Source organism: Leptodactylus fuscus, chromosome 5 (assembly GCF_031893055.1).
Source record: "Leptodactylus fuscus isolate aLepFus1 chromosome 5, aLepFus1.hap2, whole genome shotgun sequence".
NCBI lineage: Eukaryota > Metazoa > Chordata > Amphibia > Anura > Leptodactylidae > Leptodactylus > Leptodactylus fuscus.
In genome coordinates this window covers 155083872-155103830 of record NC_134269.1, presented here as the reverse complement: position 1 = coordinate 155103830, position 19959 = coordinate 155083872, and the positions used below count along the sequence as shown (strand labels likewise).

The window sequence follows — 19959 nt, the reverse complement described above, 5'->3', positions numbered from 1 at the left end:
CCACTGTGGGGGTCATTACATAACATCTGGGGGTATTATGGGGCTTTATATTACATGTGGGGCACTGTGAGGGGCTTCAAATTACAGGTGTGGCAATGTGGGGCCATTATATTACACTTTGGGGTCCTGTGGAGTTTTATATTACATGTGGGGCACTGTGGGGATCATTATATTACACTCTGGGGTCCTGTGGAGTTTTATATTACATGTGGGGTGTCATTATATTACAGGTGGGGCAGTGACAGCGTCATTGTACTTTATGTGGGGGCACTAAGAGACCATTACATAACTGTTGACTGAGGCTCCACCTGAAGCCTTATTTTGTTAGCATTTTTAAGTGATCACTACGAGTACTAGGGGTACTCAGTTGGGACATTTTCTGACTGGGGGGGGGGGGGAGTTACTTGAAAGGGTTGAAAAACACTGCTCTTGAGGACCTTAAAGAAGCTCCTACCCTCAATATAGAAAGTGTTCCTCCAGTTTTTATCTTCATATTATTTCAATGTACTGAATAGGAATAGGTAAGTAGATGAATAGTGTAGATACCACATAAAGTGAAGATAAAATTGAACTGTATTTTTTTTTTTTTTTACATATAGACATAAGTAGAATTTATCTATAGCAAAGGTGTTTTACCACAGCTTGTAATGAAAGGGTTAAAGAAGGATAGTGAAAAAATATAGAGTCATCTTAATATGACACCTTATCTTGTGTCATTCTCCACAATAGTTATAAAAGGATAAATCCGCCTTGAGCAGATGACAACGTGCCAGTCTGCGTGAGCATGTGCAACTGATACAGACAAGGCTTTATCATGCATCACTAATGAGGAAATCTCAGCCAAGGAAGTTGCTAGCAATTTTTCTAAAGCCCCCACAGCAACTGAAGATTAGACAGCTATGTTTTGTCCTTGCAGCCTTGAAATGGTAATAACTTGCATCCAATGAACAATCTAAAAAACCTCCAAAGAAACTTATTTCTAAGATGCCATAATAGTAAAGGTCAGTTATTTGGATGCAGTTCTGGATACAAAGTTACACTGAGATGAACATTGTGAGAAATCTCCAATTGATGAAACCTGGGAACACTTTCTTCTTGTACGCATTCCTGTTCTCCATTCTAGGTAAGTCATTGCTTTGTCTACATTCAATCACATATTAAGTAATTTGATATTAAGTGATTTCATTACATTGTATTACTACTCAAAATCGCAATGTATGAATTGTAATGAAGTGTAATGTTCATCCTTCTGCCTATCACATGAATATGAAATGCATGTAGACACGTCCAATTGTACATTATATGTAAGTAGAACTGTAGATGTATCAATATATTATTGCTATATCCCATATTACGTGTGCAGAGCTACATTGGGATTGTTAAATGTCCACTTTCATGGGTTGTTTTGCATCTACCGTTATCAGTCTTTGACTTGTGATCCTCTAATATCTGAGAATATTTCAGGCTTTTACATCAAGTGGTAAATCTAGGATGAAAACATTTATACATATAAACTAATATGAAAAAACATGTTATAAATAATGTAAATCAATGTTTAGATGAAGACTGACTTTTGTTTTACTTTATAGGATTTCTGTACTCATCATCTGGTCTAAAACCGAGAACATCCATGTGAGTTGAAATTTATAGTTAGGTAACATGACAAAATTGTATAGCAGGTTAATACATTGTTATTTGTCATTTGTGTTATTTCTAATGATGTCATTTATGAGAAAATTCTAGTGACTGTTCAGTGCAAAATCATTTATTATTATTATTATTATTATTATTATTATTATTAATTTATTATTATATTTATTTATTGTAAGTAGGTTAAAAGTGTGTTTTGTGAAGATACATTCAGTAGGGGTTAACTTAAAATATATTGTAGTACCCTTATGGACTTAACTACTGTAAGATGTAGAAAAAAATATCAGCTTTGACTCAGTATTTTACTAGATGAAGTTCTGATTGAAGGTAACAGTAGATCAGGTTTATTATATTGACAACTAAATATTAAACCATTCCTCTATTAAGAAGTCTATAGTTGCATTTGAGCATGTTCTAAAGTTCAGTCTTTGCAATGTTTTACAAATAGATACAGCATGGAGACCGGACTAATACATTAAAATGTGACATAACTATTAAGAGTATGTGTAGAAGATAATATGGAATGTTACAGTGATAGGCAGGAATTTATATATTTATTTATTTTTAAAAGGGAAATATATATATATATATATATATATATATATATATATATATATATGTATACTGCTGTTGCGTTATTTAAAAAAATTCACTTTAAACTAGAGAGAGACTCAGTCTCAATGAAATAAAACCTGCAGGGTACTTTCCAAAGGCAAGCAGTTCATTTTCAGGCACACAGATCTATAAAGCTCTCGTCAATTGTGTAAGATGAGATCACGCACATACAAGTTACCTTTTAAATGTTAACCCAAGAAAGGCCTCTTTGATAGGTGATGGAAATCAGAAAAAAACCTTTCCCCTAGGAATAGCTTATTCAGGTTGCTCCTGGACCTTTGCAAATACAAGATACTTTTTGTTTTCTTCCAGAAACGGGTTTAATGCAATTCGCCAGAAAAGAGATCTCTTAACAGCAGAGGTAGGTTATACCTTCGAGAGAAAAACTTGCCTCTGAAATGAGTCTTACACTGACAATGGAGTCTTTGTCATAAGAGAAAATGGTAAAAGCGCGGGTAGGATCAATCTCTCTTGTGATACCTACTTTCCTGTGATTCTGTAGCTTTGACTGTCTCACTTATCAGGCTTGCCTGAACTCATCTCATTCTCACACAGGCTCTGCATCATCAGATAGAAAGATATTCCTATTTATTTGCCAATGAACGTTAAACATCTCCAACAGATCCAATGTTTCTGTAAAATGCTAATTCTAGACTAGATAACACATTGGCTGCTTCATATGAAATGCTTCCATTTATGGTTTACTCTGGATACTGTACCTACAATGCTCGTATAAATTATTAGGGCGCAATGAGAAGTTTAGAGTATTTTGGGATTTAATGTGCAGGGTATAACATGAACAGCAGTGATTGAAATGAAGTGTTCACTTGGTATACTGAATTTTACTTTGGTTTTTGGACAGCCCATTTCATAATTTATATACCGTATTACAACATAATAGTGGCTATAAATTTCTGCCTATGGGAATTCCTTACTTTCCTGCTCTTTGCTTTGGTATCTTCTGCTCCAAGAGGGAGAAATTCCGTTATGAGAAATATAATATAATTTCTACAATCTCCTGATGATCTTCTAAACTAGATGTATTCTTCAAGGCTGTGTTCCCTCTAACAGGGGAGATCTTCCTCCCTTCTGTTTCCATTCACCAAAAGTGGGAATGGATAACAGCACAAGAAAGAAGGGAAACATTCCAGAAGTTTTCCTTTGGGAATGTTTATCTTAATCCATGTGCTGGGATCCATTTCTCTGTTAGGTGAATGGGGAGGATGCATCTCCTCAGTGCTAGTGAGAAAGCAACCTAAGATCAATGTCAATCTTTTAGCGCTTTTTAATCAATGTAAAGGTGGTAACAAAAAAGTCACTGTTAGGATAAAAAGCCTAAAAGCTGTGCAGATCGTCTACATTATGCATTATCGTAATTTCAGCTTAATACTTATTCATGTTTTACAGTTTGCTTATAATGAATACGACATATTAAATATAATCTATATGACTGTGTTATTCACGTATTGTACAGCTGCACAATGTAATTGAGAATCATGAACCATAAGGGGAATTTGTTAGAGATAAGCGCAATTTGCAACTCGATCAGGTTTTGCCATGATCCACTTGTGATACTGCTATTATGATGATTGAGACCAATTGAATAGAGAGTGTTTACATGTAGCGTGTGTCAATAGCATGACAATGATGTATTTATAACATTGATCTGACTGAGGAAGGCTATTGCTATACTGTTAACAAAAAGGATTCCTTTTTTTATGGGCTATCTCCGATTTGTCTTGACGGACGGTATAAATTGTTACCTTGTAAAAAATAATTATAAGTTGTTACTTCAAGTAATTTACAGGTTTTTATCATCTCTAGATATGGCTGAAATTAATAAAACTGTATACAACATCCTAATGTATAAAGTAGACAAGTACATGATACATTGGCACCATATGTGTAATTTTTTAACTTTTCATGAATTATTTTATTATCAGTAAAATATAGCTGAAATCCATATATTTTCATTCCTCTCTGAATCTTATTTTTTAATGTTTTGGCTCCTTATATACGTACTGTATATATTATTTTAGAAGGTCTCTTCAACCTATCCATAGATGCTTCTGTTTTTGTTCAGTTGCCCTTTAGGGTATAATAACACAGACCATTGGGGTGCTGGATGTTATACATTTTTTTACCTGTAAAAAATGATACGGCTCTAAACAGCATTGCAAAACTGTTAAAAAGAGGGCAATTCTGCTTCTTAATACCGGCCTCTGTAATTCCAGTGTAAATAGTCTATAATCATTAGAAGCCTGTTCAGACTTTCTGAATATTTATTGGGCACTGAGAATGGTGTGCAACTTTTTGTACAAATATTGTCACAGCCATTTACTGTTACATTTTCCATCAGAATAGTAATCCATTCTAAATCGGTGCTAGGCTTCAAAAGAGTTTTTCCAGAAAAAAAATAAAAATTCCATGTGAGCTGCCAATTGATTCTGCAAGTTGCCAATAAGTCTTTATGGTAGTGGGAAAAATTCATTCATGGATTCTGAAATGGCAATCAGATTGAATACCTGGATGAAACCTAATCTTCGAACTTCAGATAGTCTGTTTTCTAGAAGAGGTAGGCACCTTCATTGAATCCATTAGAGGAATACACCACCTTGGCAGTCTCATACTTTACTGTTCATACGGTGAGAGCACCCTTTCTTTGCTGGCATATTTGAAGGATGACAAATAGCCCTGTATAAAAAAGAGTGTTGGAAATATTGGCATATAGACCGTAGAAACAATTTTATTTTTTAAGATATAAGTTGCTCCCCTCATACTCGTCACACTCGCCATATCCTTTCCTGTTGATCTAATACAAGTGGTTCACTGCTTGAGGCCCTTTGAATATAGAGAATACAGATTCGTGTCAGTTCTTCGGAAAATTAAAGGACTTAATTGATATAAAGAAAGTCCATTGATTTCAGATTTCAGTGAGCTTCAGTCAATGCTATTAAAAAGGAAATAAAAAAAACATTCACTCAGTTCATATTCACAAGTCTTCATGAAATTTTCTGGAGACAAACAAGATATTAATGGTTGTCCAAAGCAGACGAATCACATTAACTGACTTAAATGATGTCCTTTATACATCTCAGGGGAGAAGGCAAATGTTCAAGGGGTGGCCAAATAGTCACCAACTGTTGGTTGATACTGTAAAAAGGGTATATGTGGGGAACATTGATATATGGGGCATCTGCAGCTTATACTGTATGTGAAGAAGAATCTGTGAATGACACACCATTCTAAAGGGCATCTGTGGATGACAGATTGGGAGACATTAGTGAAATTGTCAAAAAGAATAACGGACCACAGCAACCTTTCACAGCAAAGTCTTTTTTAGTTTTAGAGTGCTATGGCCAACAAAAAATGTTTCCCCCTACGCCCAAACAGCAGCACAAGATGGGGTATTCCTGCCCCTGTGTACTGTTAGGACAGGTGGAACTTTTAATAAACTAACAAGTTCCCTCCCATAAAAGGCCCAGGAGACCTCCCCCTCCCTGTGTTTTTTTCTGTCCTGTGGACCAGGACAGGTGGAGGGAGAGGTCTCCTTTCCTCTCCCACAATTTTATTTTTTTTTTAAAGATTTTTCCTCTCCTTTTGGATTTTATGTTTCCCCCTCCCCCTCTGGGTTTTACCTGGGGCAGGGGGATTCCTTGCGGCTCCTCTTGCTTCTGCTCCCCCCCCCGCCTGGGTAATGGTGCTCCGGCGGCCGGGGGGGGGGGAGTGAGTCTTGCGGCGCATCCTTCGGACTGCTGTCCTGTCCCGCCGCGCTTCCCCCGCCGCCTGGATGTGCAGGCTCTGGCGGCCGGGGGAGGAGGAACCTCGCGGCGCTCTACATGTTTCTGCCGCGGGCACTGTCTGGTGCGCCGCGGACTTCCGCTTCTCCGCGCATGCGCGGGGGAGTTTGCTTCGCGCATGCGCGGCTTTGCCGGTTCGCGCATGCGCAGTCCAGGGCGCTTCGTCTCTACGCTCTGTGCCTTCTTAGAAGGCCGTTTCAGGGGGACAGGTTCCCCCCCCCCTGCCTTAGTTTGCTATTAGGTTTGCTGGGGGAAGGTTTTGTAATCCCCAGCCATTCTGGGGGGCAAGAGGGTAGAGAGGGCGGAGTTAACTTAACTCCGCCCCCCCCCCCCCTTCTCCCTTATTTAGCTCTGGGTTGCCCAGTGTAGGTTGCCTGTCAGCTCTAGCTTGCAGGTTCCTACTGTTCCTGGACACCCAGAACCAGAAGGCTGAATTTCCCTACGTTGGAGATTTCTGAACCATAACCGAGGTGATGTATGCCCCCTGGTGGGGCCTGAGGGTAGAAGCTTTAAGGTAAGAGGAATAATGAGCAATATATTTCTCTTTAGATGTCATCTTCCTCCTCTATTGCGGAGAATCCTAGGAGGAAAGCTTCTAGCAAACGGCGTCACCTTGCTTGTGCTAAATGTGAGGTGCCTTTACCGGACGGCTACGCCTACCAGTGTTGTCGCGGATGCCGAGGTCCCCCTTCAGAAGACACTTCTGTCCGTGACGTGGTTGGTTGGGTGAGAGAATTTGTTGAGGAATCAATGAGAGAAATCAAGGTCTCAATCTCTCAGCTGTCTAAAAGACCGCGCATGGAGTCATCACCCCCTTCGCTTCCACCTATGGAGGCGCTGCAGATTTTGGACGAGGTTTCCTCAGAAGAGGACAACCTGGACCCAACTAAGCCGGTCTTCCCGGTGGATAGGATGCCTAAGTTGCTTAGGGTCTTACGGGCCAAGGACGCAGAGGAGGCCACGGAGGAGACTCCGTCCACCTCCCTCAAAACCTTTAAGGCCAACCCTGATATGGTCAAGAGGTTTGAAGCTGAATGGAGGTTCCCTGAGCGTCCATTCAATGCTTCTAGGCGCTTTAGGGCGCTCTTTCCCTTGGCCGAGGCCCAGTCCAGCTCCTGGGGCCCCCCGCCTAAGGTCGACATAGCGGTCTCCAAATTATCTAAACGCACGGTGGTGCCAGCGGAGGATGGCTCTAACCTCCAGGATGTGATGGATCGCAGGGTGGAGGGGTCCCTGAGGCGTATTTACGCCTCTTCCTCAGCTCAAGCTTCGGTGGGCATCGCGGCTAGTGAGGTAGTCGCTAAACTGCGATCGGAGGTCTCAAATCTGGAGAGGGACATCGACTCCGGTGTCCATCGGGACGATCTGTTAAAGGCTATGACAACCATTAGCCTCATGTCCGACTACCTCTCTGAGACCGCTTTCTATCAGACCAAGCTGGCAGCGAGAACCATGGCACTGTCTACCGCCGCGAGGCGCCCCCTCTGGCTCAAGCCCTGGAAGGCAGATAACGCCTCAAAATTCAATTTATGCGCCCTGCCCTTTGAGCCAGGCAGGCTATTCGGGAGTGAACTTGATCGGCTAATGGAGGGGTTGGCCGATTCGAAAGGTAAGAACCTACCTCAGTCTACAGGATCCAGGCAACGATCCTTTCGTGGCTACGCCCCCGCGAGAGGCATGTCAAGAGGCCAGTTTCGAGGGCGCCCCTCTGGCCCTAGAGGCGGTCGAGGTTCCTCCCGTGGTGGTGGAAAAAGATCCACCTTCTGACTATCACGATTCCCTCGCCTGCAGGGCCAAGGTGGGGGGTCGGCTTTCCTTACATCTAGCCGCCTGGCACCATCATATCCAGGATCCATGGGTTCTCCAGCTTTTGCGGGAAGGCTACAAAATAAGCTTCCTATCCCCCCCTCCAGACAGATACAGGAGGACCCGCCCTCTTCAGGGCACCAAACAACTTCATCTGCAAAGATCCGTGCAGGAGTATGTGGACAAGGCTGCGTTGGAACCCGTCCCTCCAGACGAACAGGGTCAAGGCGTTTATTCACCCGTGTTTCTAGTACCAAAGTCCACCGGAGGGTGGCGCATGATTATCGACCTGAGGTATGTAAATCAATTCATCCGCAAGGTCCGGTTCCGTATGGAGACCATAAGATCGGTTCTCCCCTTTCTGCAGCCAGGAGAACTATTCGTCACCTTGGATCTGAGGGACGCATACCTCCATATCCCCATTTATCCTCCACACAGGAAGTACTTAAGGATTGCCACGTATTTAAACGGAAGATTACATCACTTCCAGTTTACAGCTCTCCCGTTCGGTATATCCTCGGCCCCCCACACCTTCACAAAGGTAGTGGCTCCGGTCATAGCCGCCCTGCGCCTCCAGGGGATATTTAGTGTCCCTTATTTAGACGACTGGCTGATAAAAGCTCAGTCAAGGGAGGTCTTGGCCACACAGTTGGATATCACAGTGGCCTTTGTGAGCGAGCTGGGCTGGCTGGTAAACTGGCAAAAGTCGGTAGTGGTTCCATCAACCCGGATTCAGTTCCTGGGGTTCATGTTGGATTCTCTCAGTATGATGATCTCCCTGCCCTCTCCTCGGAAGGAGAAGATTGGTCGAGCGGTTCACTACCTATCCCGAACCAGGAAGGTTACAATCAGGACAGCGATGAAGGTCCTGGGTCTCATGTCCGCAACCATCGAGGCAGTTCCTTGGGCACTATGGCATATGCGCCCCTTACAACTCGAGATCCTGAGAGTATGGAACCACAGTCCTTCGGGACTTCAGAAGCCTATCCAGCTTTCCATCAGTACCCGTCGATCACTGGAATGGTGGTCTCAACTCAAGGACGGGAGGTCCACGGTCCAGACTTCCTGGACCCTGTTGACCACAGATGCCTCCCTTACAGGCTGGGGAGCGCATCTGGGGGAGACCCTAATACGAGGAGCCTGGAACCATCAAGAGAGAACTCGCTCCTCCAACTGGCGAGAGCTTATGGCAATTTATCTGGCACTACGGACTCTGACTCTCCATCTTCAGGGAAAGGCTGTCAGAATAAGGACAGACAATTCAACGGCCGTCCAATATATCAACAAACAGGGAGGCACCAGGTCTCCCTCCCTGATGAGGGTGACCAACCTGATATTCTCCTGGGCGGAGGAGAACTTGTCCCGGCTGTCAGCGGTGCATATCAAGGGCCACCTCAACGTCCTGGCAGACCAGTTAAGCAGGGGACTAATAACAACAGCCGAATGGTCTCTGTCCCCGGAAGTGTTCAAACAACTCACCAGGATGTGGGGTCTCCCCGAGGTGGATCTGATGGCCACCCAACACAACGCCAAGGTGGGACAATTCTGCTCCCTGTATCGGGACGGCAATCCCTTGGCGATCGATGCCCTGTCAATACCCTGGAGCTTCAAACTAGCATACGTTTTCCCTCCGATTCCAATGATTCCCAGGGTGTTGGCGAAACTCAGGCAGGACCAGACTTCGGCCATTGTCATTATGCCGTTCTGGCCGAAAAGGGCATGGTTTACCCACCTCATGGTAATGAGTCGAGGGACCTACTGGAGGCTTCCGTGTGTCCAAAACCTGGTAACTCTAAACAGTCAGCTCTGCCAGGATCTGGACAGGTTCAACCTCACTGCCTGGAGGTTGACCGCACCGTACGTGGAGACAGAGGATTGTCCCAGGCCGTCTTAAGAACATTGGCCCACTCTAGAGCGGATTCGACCAATCGCAGTTACCAGAGGATTGCTCGAGTATTTAAGGACTGGGGGGCCAGAAGACAGTGTGATACATCGTCCATTGAATCAGTCCTGGAGTTTTTACAAGAGGGATTGGACAAGGGATTGTCCCCGGCCACCTTGAGAGTGCATGTTTCGGCGCTATCCGCTCTATTGGGGACTAGATTGTCTCAGAATCCTCTCATAAGGCAATTCCAGAAAGGGGCCTCTAGGCTCCGACCCCCGGTACGGCCCCCGGCCCCCCAATGGGACCTAGGTGCGGTCCTACAAGGACTATGCGGCCCTCCATTTGAACCCTTAACAGAGGTGGAGCTCAAATACCTCTCATGGAAAGTAACCTTTCTTCTGGCAATCACATCTGCCAAGCGAGTGGGAGAACTCCAGGCTTTGGCGGCATCAGAGCCATACACGACCTTTTTTCCGGACCGAGTCCAGCTTAGGTTTATTCAAGGTTTTCTGCCTAAAGTTCCCTCAGTGGAAAACATAAACCAGGTTATAACCTTACCTACCTTCTTCCCCTCTCCTTCCTCGGAGTGGGAACAGAAAATGCATAGTTTGGATCTGGTGCGAACTCTGCGAATATATCTGGACCGGACAGGTCCATTCCGCAGGTCAGAAAACCTACTTGTCAATTTTTTTGGTCACAACAGGGGTAATAAGGCGTCCAAGACTACTCTGTCAAGGTGGATCAAAGAGGCCATCTCAGTGGCCCTTCAGACACAGGGGCTGCCGGTCCGAGAAATTTTGCGAGCCCATGCTACCAGGGCGGTAGGGGCGTCTTGGGCAGAGAGGCAGTCCCTCTCAGTAGACCAGATCTGTGCGGCTGCATCTTGGTCTTCCCACTTGACTTTCGCCAGGCACTATAGATTGGACTGGCATACCTCCAAGGCGAAGTCCTTTGGTTACTCAATCCTGACCTCGGCCTGTCAGGATCGCCCTCCCTAGAAAGGGCATTACTTGTTAAGTCCCCATCTTGTGCTGCTGTTTGGGCGTAGGGGGAATGGAAGATTATATAGATAATCTGTTTTCCCTTAGCCCAAACAGCAGCACAAAGCTCCCTCCCTTGGCTTGTTAAGATTATATGTGGTCTTATGCTATATGGTACTTGGAGACTAACACAGGGAGGGGGAGGTCTCCTGGGCCTTTTATGGGAGGGAACTTGTTAGTTTATTAAAAGTTCCACCTGTCCTAACAGTACACAGGGGCAGGAATACCCCATCTTGTGCTGCTGTTTGGGCTAAGGGAAAACAGATTATCTATATAATCTTCCATTCCTTTAGACATTTTAATAAACTTGCCCCATTAAATTCAGTGGGTCATATACTGGTAGGAGAAGGCATCTGCACTCAACACACTTTTTTCGAGGTCATATGTGGATAACCCTCCATCATACAGCATATCCACGGTGCTCAGAATGGTTTGGTTGCTTTGCTGCAAAGAAAAACATATCTGTATTATGAAACAGCTTTACACTTTAATTGTACTATGTATAGTATGAAACACAAGGCGAAGGACATGTCATATGCTATGTGAAGGTCTCATGTACTTGCATGCACCTTCTGGCTTCCTACTAAATAAAATTGCATGCATTTGATTTCCTTGTTGATATTTCAATCATAGGATAATGGAGATCCATTCTCTGGAGCACGCAGGCTTCTTACTGAAGCAAATATTCCAAAGGCAGGTAAGACATATTGCAAGGTATATTGAACTTAAAGGGCTTTTTTCTGGGCTCCTTTGGATAGGTTATTGGTTGAAGATTGGTGAGGGTCTGACACCTGGGACTAGTGGATCAGCTGTCTGTAAGCACCGCTGCTGCTCAGCAGGAATACTGACTGTTGGACCTTTGTTGATTTTCAGTTGATGACCTATGCAAAGCCTTTATTATATTTTATCTTTCATTAAAGCACCTATCACATAAGACAGAGACACGTTAAGCACAGATAACTAGAACATACCCATGAAAAGTGTACAAATCCAAAGTGACAAATCCAAACTCAGGGCCCCTTCACACGGCTTTACGCGCGCTCCCATTGAAGTGAATGGGAAGTGTTTAGAAGCGCTCACGTGTACGGCTCGGAATGAGCTGAGCGCTTACGCCGTGTGAAGGGGCCCTCAATTGTAGCTGACCATAGTTAGCAAATGGAATTTAACTTGATTTTGCCATTTTTGATAACTAAATTCCTGATAAATGTTTTTCATTCCTGGATTCACCAATAAATTAATAGATTTCTATACAAAATATCAATAGATAAGCACACGTTGTACAATCAGTAATATTAGGTATTTAACTTTATTTCTAGGTTCTTGCCCACAAGGATGTCTTAATGGAGCACTTTGTACAGAAGCTGGTTCTTGTGATTGTGAGACCTTTCAGGCACAAGGAGACCGATGCCAATATGGTATGACAGAGATTTTTATTTACGTAGTGAAGTCACTCCATTTGAGAACTGTATTTGTTATAAATTAATTTATAATACACCTTAGGAGAAAACTTATATTTTTGAAAATAGTGCCTAAACAGACTGGCATCTTTGATCACTAAATATGAGCTACTTCAACATTTTCCATAGCAAATAGGTGTCAGCAAATAGGTAATTTTTAGTAGAAGGTATGGTCCTAGAATAGCTGATTTGTCTATTATTATTACTACATTGGAATATGAATTCATACATTTACTATCAGTCCTTGCTTGGATAATACATGACAACATACTGTGAAATAGTCACTGGCCCCTTGTTCACTAATTCTACCTAATTTGTAGCCACAGTAAACATAGGGGCAGATCTGCTAAGTTTACTAAGTTCTAGACTGTCTAGTCTAACATTACACCACTTAGTTGACTTAAAGAAGACCTTTCATGTCCTCTGGCTCTGGCGGTATTATAAACCGCTAGAAAGCACCCAGGTGCAGGAGATATCGGTGCGGTTAATTGTGGCACCAATATCTCTCCACTGTCAGAAGTGTGAGCATTACTCCCTAGCATCATCACTGGGAGGAGAGGAACGTATAGCATTGTACTGTCAGCGGGAGCGTTCCTTACGACCCAGCGATGACGCTGCACATTAAGGTCCTGGTGCTGAAACTAAGGGCGTGCGCCTACCGTCAAAGCTGACAGTGTGCTGAATTCAGCTGTATGTAAAACCACCAGTGCCAGAGAACGTGAAAGATCCTCTTTAAAAAGGTTTGGATTATTTTTGGCGCAAAGAATTTAGGCCATGCCCTTTTTCACAAAAGGCCACACCCCTTCCCCATAGGCTCAGGCTCTATTTCATACAAGCTGTAAGAGCATCTAAAAAGTGTCCACAAAGCTTGATAAATGTGGTGCACAGCATGTAAGAGAGGTTTTTGTGCAAATTATGCCAGAATTCAGACACATTTTGATAAGTCTCCCTCATAGTTTTAAAAGTTACAATAAGTACAATACTAATAGAAACAGCGTGACATCACTGCTGTGTGTGCGTGTGTGTGTATGTTTGTGTATGTTTGGTGTGTGTGGGGAATCGCTCAGGTAGATGCTTGGTAGCAGTGCAGGAAACAGACACTGGGTTGCACACAAGTTCAGGCTTTATTCACTTGAAGTGCATTAACTGCCTTTGCAAAGGCACAAAATAACCAAAAACAAAAACCTTCTCAGCTGAAAACTCACTTAAACATAAGGAACTTTTCCCTGACTATACAAGAGACTGGTTACCAGACTCACACCTTGGCAACAACAATGGGTGGCACAGTACCTTCTCTATAGATTTGGTCTGGCCAGGTCAGTTCTGTCAGTGTGGTGCCACATTGCTAGTCTTCACACACAGACTATTATCAGGCCTTGAATAGTCAGCTGACCTCCCTGGTGTGGGCCTTTACCATACACCCTTTAGGTGCCTGGCTGGAATATACCTGTTTTCCCAGACCACACCCTTCACTCTCTCACAGTGGGTATATATATGTGTGTATGTGTGTGTGTTTGTAGCACTAGGGAAGGATTCTAAAACTATGGAGATAAACGAGTGTCTTATTCATGGAGGATTTTTATTATTGAAGTTCAAGGAAACAACACAAAAAAACAAGACACCCATCAGGGCTAGATGTGTTACTGCTATACCATACTTCATGATGTGATTTTTAAACTAAGTTATTACTTCTAACAGCCAAGTCTTTATTCTGTTGTATTATCAGTGCCAAACACTGGGAAAGAAAGAGATGCGATTTGCAAAAGCTGGGGTCAATACAACTTTGAAACATTTGATGGCATCTACTATTACTTCCCTGGAAACTGTTCATACATATTTGCCAGAGACTGCAGCAACCCAGTGCCTTTGTATACTATATGGGTAAGTAGCCTTGACTAGGAGACAAAAATATGAGATGTCACAATAAGAAAAAATTGTATCTTATGTTAACAGATGTTTGAAAGCCTTAACTTGTAGAAAAGTTACTAATTCTCCCAATTACTCTTTTTTTTATCCTATATACTACATATAATAGGGAGGTATTTAAAGGGTGTTTCCAGGGTGAAGCTGAATGTTTAAAAACAGTCTACACCACTTTATATACACTCCCTGCAGTGTCCCACATATCTGTTTTTTTTTTCCATTTTTATAGCCCCATGATTCCGTTAGATTCCCCTCCCCCACACAACACTTCCTGCAGTAGCTTACAACTAGATTTACGCTATTGCCATCCCATCCCCATATATTTATTCTGGGCAGTGTACTCTGGTATCAAATGTTGGGTATATTAGGTCAGGGATCAAGGTGGGCCAGGCCCGAGAAAGCTGGTTTAAGTTATACCTGAAATCTACACCAGTATCAATAAATTCTTGCTATTGTGTCATTGTTTATCATTTGCATACCTGTTTATTAATGTGAGTGCCATATTAATGAGTGCTGGGATCACAGATTTATATATCCACATGTGAATCCAATGCCATGCCTAGCTTTCATGTTGGTCAATGTCAGTAGACCTCCAAAGGGCTCATTTACATACATAATTATTTGGTTGTTCCATGAATATGTGATGTCCAATTCTATCATTATTCTGTGAGAGCTTGTTTATATAATGGCCAAAAGTCCCCTATCTCTAAATTTACAGAAGTTTGGCAACCTTGGTCATCTTATCTTATCATCCTTGTTTATGTCTTCATGTATGAGTGTAGAACCAACACTTAAACCATTTCCTCATGAATAAAGAGACCACGTATAAAGCAAACACCTGAACATACCATAGAAATAGTGGTCAAAAAATGAATCCAATACAATATCTATAAAATATATAAATGTTATTAAATAAATACTAAAAATTCATTTCAGCAGGGCAGATGGAAAAAGCAAATTGAACCATACAAACAAGAAAAGTACAACATAGTAATACAGTGTATGTACTAAATAATAGATCTAACAGAATATCTAGGATGAATGTACAGACACAAATATCTATGACTACACACCAGGTAACATGGCATATGAGTATATCAAAGGGTAACAGGTAATAATATGTCAGGGGGTATAATCAACAGTCAAAGTGACCTCTCTGACAATATCAATAATATATGTGCAATACTGAGCTAGAAATTGTACCACAAAATATGTGCTGGACCGAAGCAACAAATATATAAATGACCCACTGACTATGATAACCCACTGACTCGTAGCTAGTATAGACTACAACAAACCAATACAGGTATACAGCATATCCCACAACAATATATCAGCGCAACATAAATAGTCACTGCCACAAATTAAAGACAAGTGGTATACCTGTAGCCATGGTGCATAGAAAGCAAGATGCAGATCTCAAGTACTGTGTATGAGTGTAGGTCTTAAAGTAGCAATCAGATTAACAACTGAAATAATAATTTACTTTCTCCCATGGTTTCTTGTAAGGTTCACAACAGTCCTAAGTGCGAGGGATCTGTGTATACTTGTCCACGTTCCATCAGTATGTTTTTCTCAAGCCAAGAGGAAATCACCGTTTCAGGTTATGAAGTGAAGAAAGGAGATATGAGGTAAGACAGCAGAACCCTCGTCATTGAAGGTTTATGTCCATCCCAATTCATCACGAAAGGTCTTGAAATAAGAAATGGTGGCCTTCCATGGTCATACCGTATATACTCGAGTATAAGTCGAGTTTTTCAGCACATTTTTTTTTTTTTAGGGGGGAGGGGGTATGGGTTCTATAACCAGCTGCAATAGTAATGTATAGAATCTCCCATAAAATAGTGAAAAAAAAACAAGCTTTAAAAAAATATAATAAAAAAATAAATAAAAATTCTAAATCATCCCTTTCCCTAGAATACATATAAAAGTAGAAAGTGACTGTGAAACACATACACATTAGGTATCCCTGTGTCTGAAAGTGCCCGGTCTACTGAATATAGGGGATCTGCAATGCTCCTGTTCCGTTGGGAAGGGGTTAATAGGAGCACTGCAGATACCCTATATTCAGCCAGGCTGAATTCCAAGTGTGTGTGTGGGGGGGGAAACCCAGTCCTCAAGCTCAGGGAAGGGGCGGACAGACAACAAAAACACCCCCTCCCCCTTCCCAGAACCCAGCAACTACCTCACTCAAAAACTCCGGCCATTTTAATTTTTGAAATTGTCCAGTAGCTGCTGCATTTCCCCCCCTCGGCTTATACTCAAGTCAATAAGTTTTCCCAGTTTTTTTGTAGTAAAATTAGGGGCCTTGGCTTATATAAGGGTCGGCTTATACTCGAGTATAAAACTCGAGTATAAAAACTTTGTATGTCTACTAGTACTGTTGCATTCTGTAAATGTACATGTGTGTACTGAGTTCAGTAGGTTCTTTTTGGGTTGACAATAGGGCTGTTATGTGTGTCCTGTTATGTCTCTTCTGCTGATCTGCACCTGCTCACAATATCAGCAGACACATAGACAATGAAGCCATATCTCCCTCCTCCCTTTCTAATACTTCATGTATTAATATAAGACAGTTATTTGGTGATTGGGAAGTATTCTGAATATTTACAGAATCCACAGATAGACAAAGGGGAAGTACAGGGTCCTGGGAAGAGACCCCTAATATGACCTAATATGGCATATTGTAATGTTTTATGTATTCACATGTTTCAAGCAAAATTATAATGCTAGGTACACAATAACGTAGTCCTCTATCTATATTTAGTTGGAAAAAATATTTGACACTGTGTATTGCAAGGATGTAGCATTCCTTGTGAAACGTGAATTAGGTGTATGGTGGGTTTCATGTCTTATTTTTATTAGGGCCTGTTCCTTTTATTTCCATGTATAGTATGTTTCCCCATATGCTCTTATCTGGGGTTCTCAATTGGATTATTGTTCCATTGATGTGTGGTACTCTATTTCATTTGGTTAAATTGCACTTTAAACTTTTAATATACGATTTAAAAAAAAATATATATATATATTTATATATATCATTTTTACTTTTTGTATTTTCAGTCCTGCATTTTTTGTGTGTATTTCGCATGCACTTCATTCATCTAGGATGTGTTACGTACATACAGTAAGGTTTCTAATCCATGTCGATTACCCTTTTCAGGTTGTCGCTCCCACAGACAGTAGACAATGTATTTATTGAGAGACTAGCTGACTATATTTTGGTGAAGACAACCTTTGGATTTTCTCTTGCATGGGATGGAGGCTCTGGAATATATATCAAGCTAACAGAAGATCATAAAGGAAAACCCTGTGGCTTATGTGGTAACTTTAATGGGAACTGGTCAGATGATCTGATCATACAGCACAGTAAGTTTCCCAAACTCTATGTTTTTTTCTAAGCATATCTAGTTTGTGTGATATGGCATCCTATGGGTGCAATAGATATTGCATCCATGAAAACTGACAACTGTTGCTGTATAGCGATATTCTAATTAAAGTAAATATGTGTACAGAATGGCCAGAGTTATATTGAGACTGTATATGCCACGATTATATAGGCACCATGACTATCACTATGGCTACATTGGGAATTCTTATTTTACGCTGGAAGGTTCTGTTACTTTATGTGGGTACTGCTTTGGATTGTTATTTGAGGATATATTACTTGTTATCTGTATTGTGCTTGGTAGCATTATGGGAGTGATATTGTCATTATATAAGCCCTATATCGCAGCATTATGTTGTCATTCTATAGCTGTGTTTTTTGGGGGGGGGGGGTTGTATCAGCAACCATATACTTAGTTGCCTGTTATAGGCTTGTAAAAATCATATACTTGCATAAAGAAATTGATATATGTATTGTATTGAATTACTTTCCAGTTCTAGACGGTCACTTAATATAACAAACCTTCATCTCCTGTTCCAAAGCGTTTTTCATAATAAAATGGTTCAGCTTTGTTTGTATCAGACTGAACAACCCTGTTAACATTGTGCCTTTATATGCATAAGCTGTGCGGCTGACTGTGTTCATGGTATATCATCAGATACTTCAATAATATCTTCTAATACCTTTCTTCTTATGTAGTTTTGAGAGAAACCTGTTACTATTATTGATTTTGAGATGGTAAACTTCGGACAATACTGATATTACTACCTATTTGGAATTATTATAATGCAGTATGGCAGCTGGCATGTAGAGTAACACTCTCTGGTGTTACAATCCTCTGTGTTCATGTAGCATTATTGTCCAAGGAGGTTGTCCCTAACATGTGGCTTCCTAGGTGAAACTACCAGCCTATCTTGAGACCACTTGAACATGGCTGTACCTTAGTCAATATTTTGCATCAGCATTTGTTATTCAAAACAGAAGTTGGATAAAATAGAGAAAAGTATGATAGAAATATCTGCACCTTTTCTGTGTATGAACACCCCCTTACAAATACTGATACAAGTAACTGAAGCATATAACATAGAAACATGGAAAATTGATGGGAGAGAAAGACCACATGGTCCCTCCAGCCTGCCCTCATAGTATTATTATTATTATTATCTTAGAATTGATGTGCAACTTTGACTTGAGGCCTAGGAATACTTCTTCATAAATAACTATATTTAATAACACAGTAGTGAGGGGAAGTTTTCTTATTCTGACCAGATCTGCCAGGTCTAAATATTTGAATGTATTTTTTTTTGCTTTTTAAGAAACATAAGAAAGGCACTTGAGGGTCATTTAAAATATAAAACAAAAACAAAATATTGTTTAGCTTTGTGTAATTATAATACCATGTATGACACTTTTGGACACGCTTGTGGATATAATGTTTCCCTTTGACCAACAGGTGTCAGGATTGCTATAGGTGATCCCACAAAACAGCTTAAAGAGGTTATATACACTTTGATAAAATTCAGTTACAGAAATGTTTGCTACTCAAAATTTAGTTTCAGGAATTTCTGCAACTAAAAATAAATTTTATGTATATGAATGCAATAGTTCCTGCAGCATGTACATGGATTTCTGCCATATACAAATATATATGTATATCCAAATTATCATAAACGGAATGTTTATAAAAATGTGATTCATCCTTCAGAAAACGAATGGAATACAAAATTATGGCTTTTAAAATACAGAGGGGTACACAATGAAAAAAAAATAAATAAATCACCCCCTCTTAAAATCCATATTAGGATGTATCGTTAAAGGGAACTTGTCAGGTGTTTTTTCCCCCCATAATCTGGCCCCGGGAGATGCAACATCAAGTAATGCCCCTTGTCCTGAGAGGACACTGAGCCTAGGAGAGGTGAGTATATGTATTTATTATTTTAATTCACCTCCCCTGGTCTAGTATCTATTGAAAAGGGGCCTTACAACATGGCGGGGCCCCTTTTTCATTTACAATATATATAGCGGTCAGGGAACCAGGCTTTCCCCAACCGCTGTCATGGTGGTACTGGGCCCCGGCCATCTCCAGCAGGCCACGGACCCTGTACCTCGCCGGGCCTGGTCACACTCCCTGCGACCACGATCGTTACGCCTCTCGTCAGGAGATAGGTAGGGTATCAGACTAATGTCAGACACTGAACAATATGCCCATTGCGCCTCATAGGGTGTGATTTTGTATGGCAACTGCAAGGCTGGATGAATCTGCTCCTTGCCCCTTGTGACTAGTTTTGATGAATTTGGATATACCTATCTTAGGTCCTAGAAGCTATAACTTGACTTCTGCAATAAAAATAGTAGTGAGAGGCCCATAGGAAACATCATTACTTGATGTTACACA

At 41.5% G+C, this 19959-nt stretch overlaps 1 protein-coding gene across 1 annotated transcript in view; it reads left to right on the top strand.

Moving 5' to 3' along the window:
* Window positions 1-972: 972 nt before the first annotated feature.
* Window positions 973-19959, top strand: part of OTOGL (otogelin like) — a 158788-nt gene continuing 139801 nt past the window's right edge. The window contains exons 1-8 of the mRNA XM_075274539.1: window positions 973-1123; window positions 1590-1632; window positions 2578-2626; window positions 11430-11493; window positions 12113-12211; window positions 13980-14134; window positions 15686-15807; window positions 17340-17545. Of these exons, the coding sequence (XP_075130640.1) occupies window positions 1015-1123; window positions 1590-1632; window positions 2578-2626; window positions 11430-11493; window positions 12113-12211; window positions 13980-14134; window positions 15686-15807; window positions 17340-17545 (847 nt within the window). The 5' untranslated portion in view covers window positions 973-1014. The remainder of the gene's footprint in view (window positions 1124-1589; window positions 1633-2577; window positions 2627-11429; window positions 11494-12112; window positions 12212-13979; window positions 14135-15685; window positions 15808-17339; window positions 17546-19959) is intronic.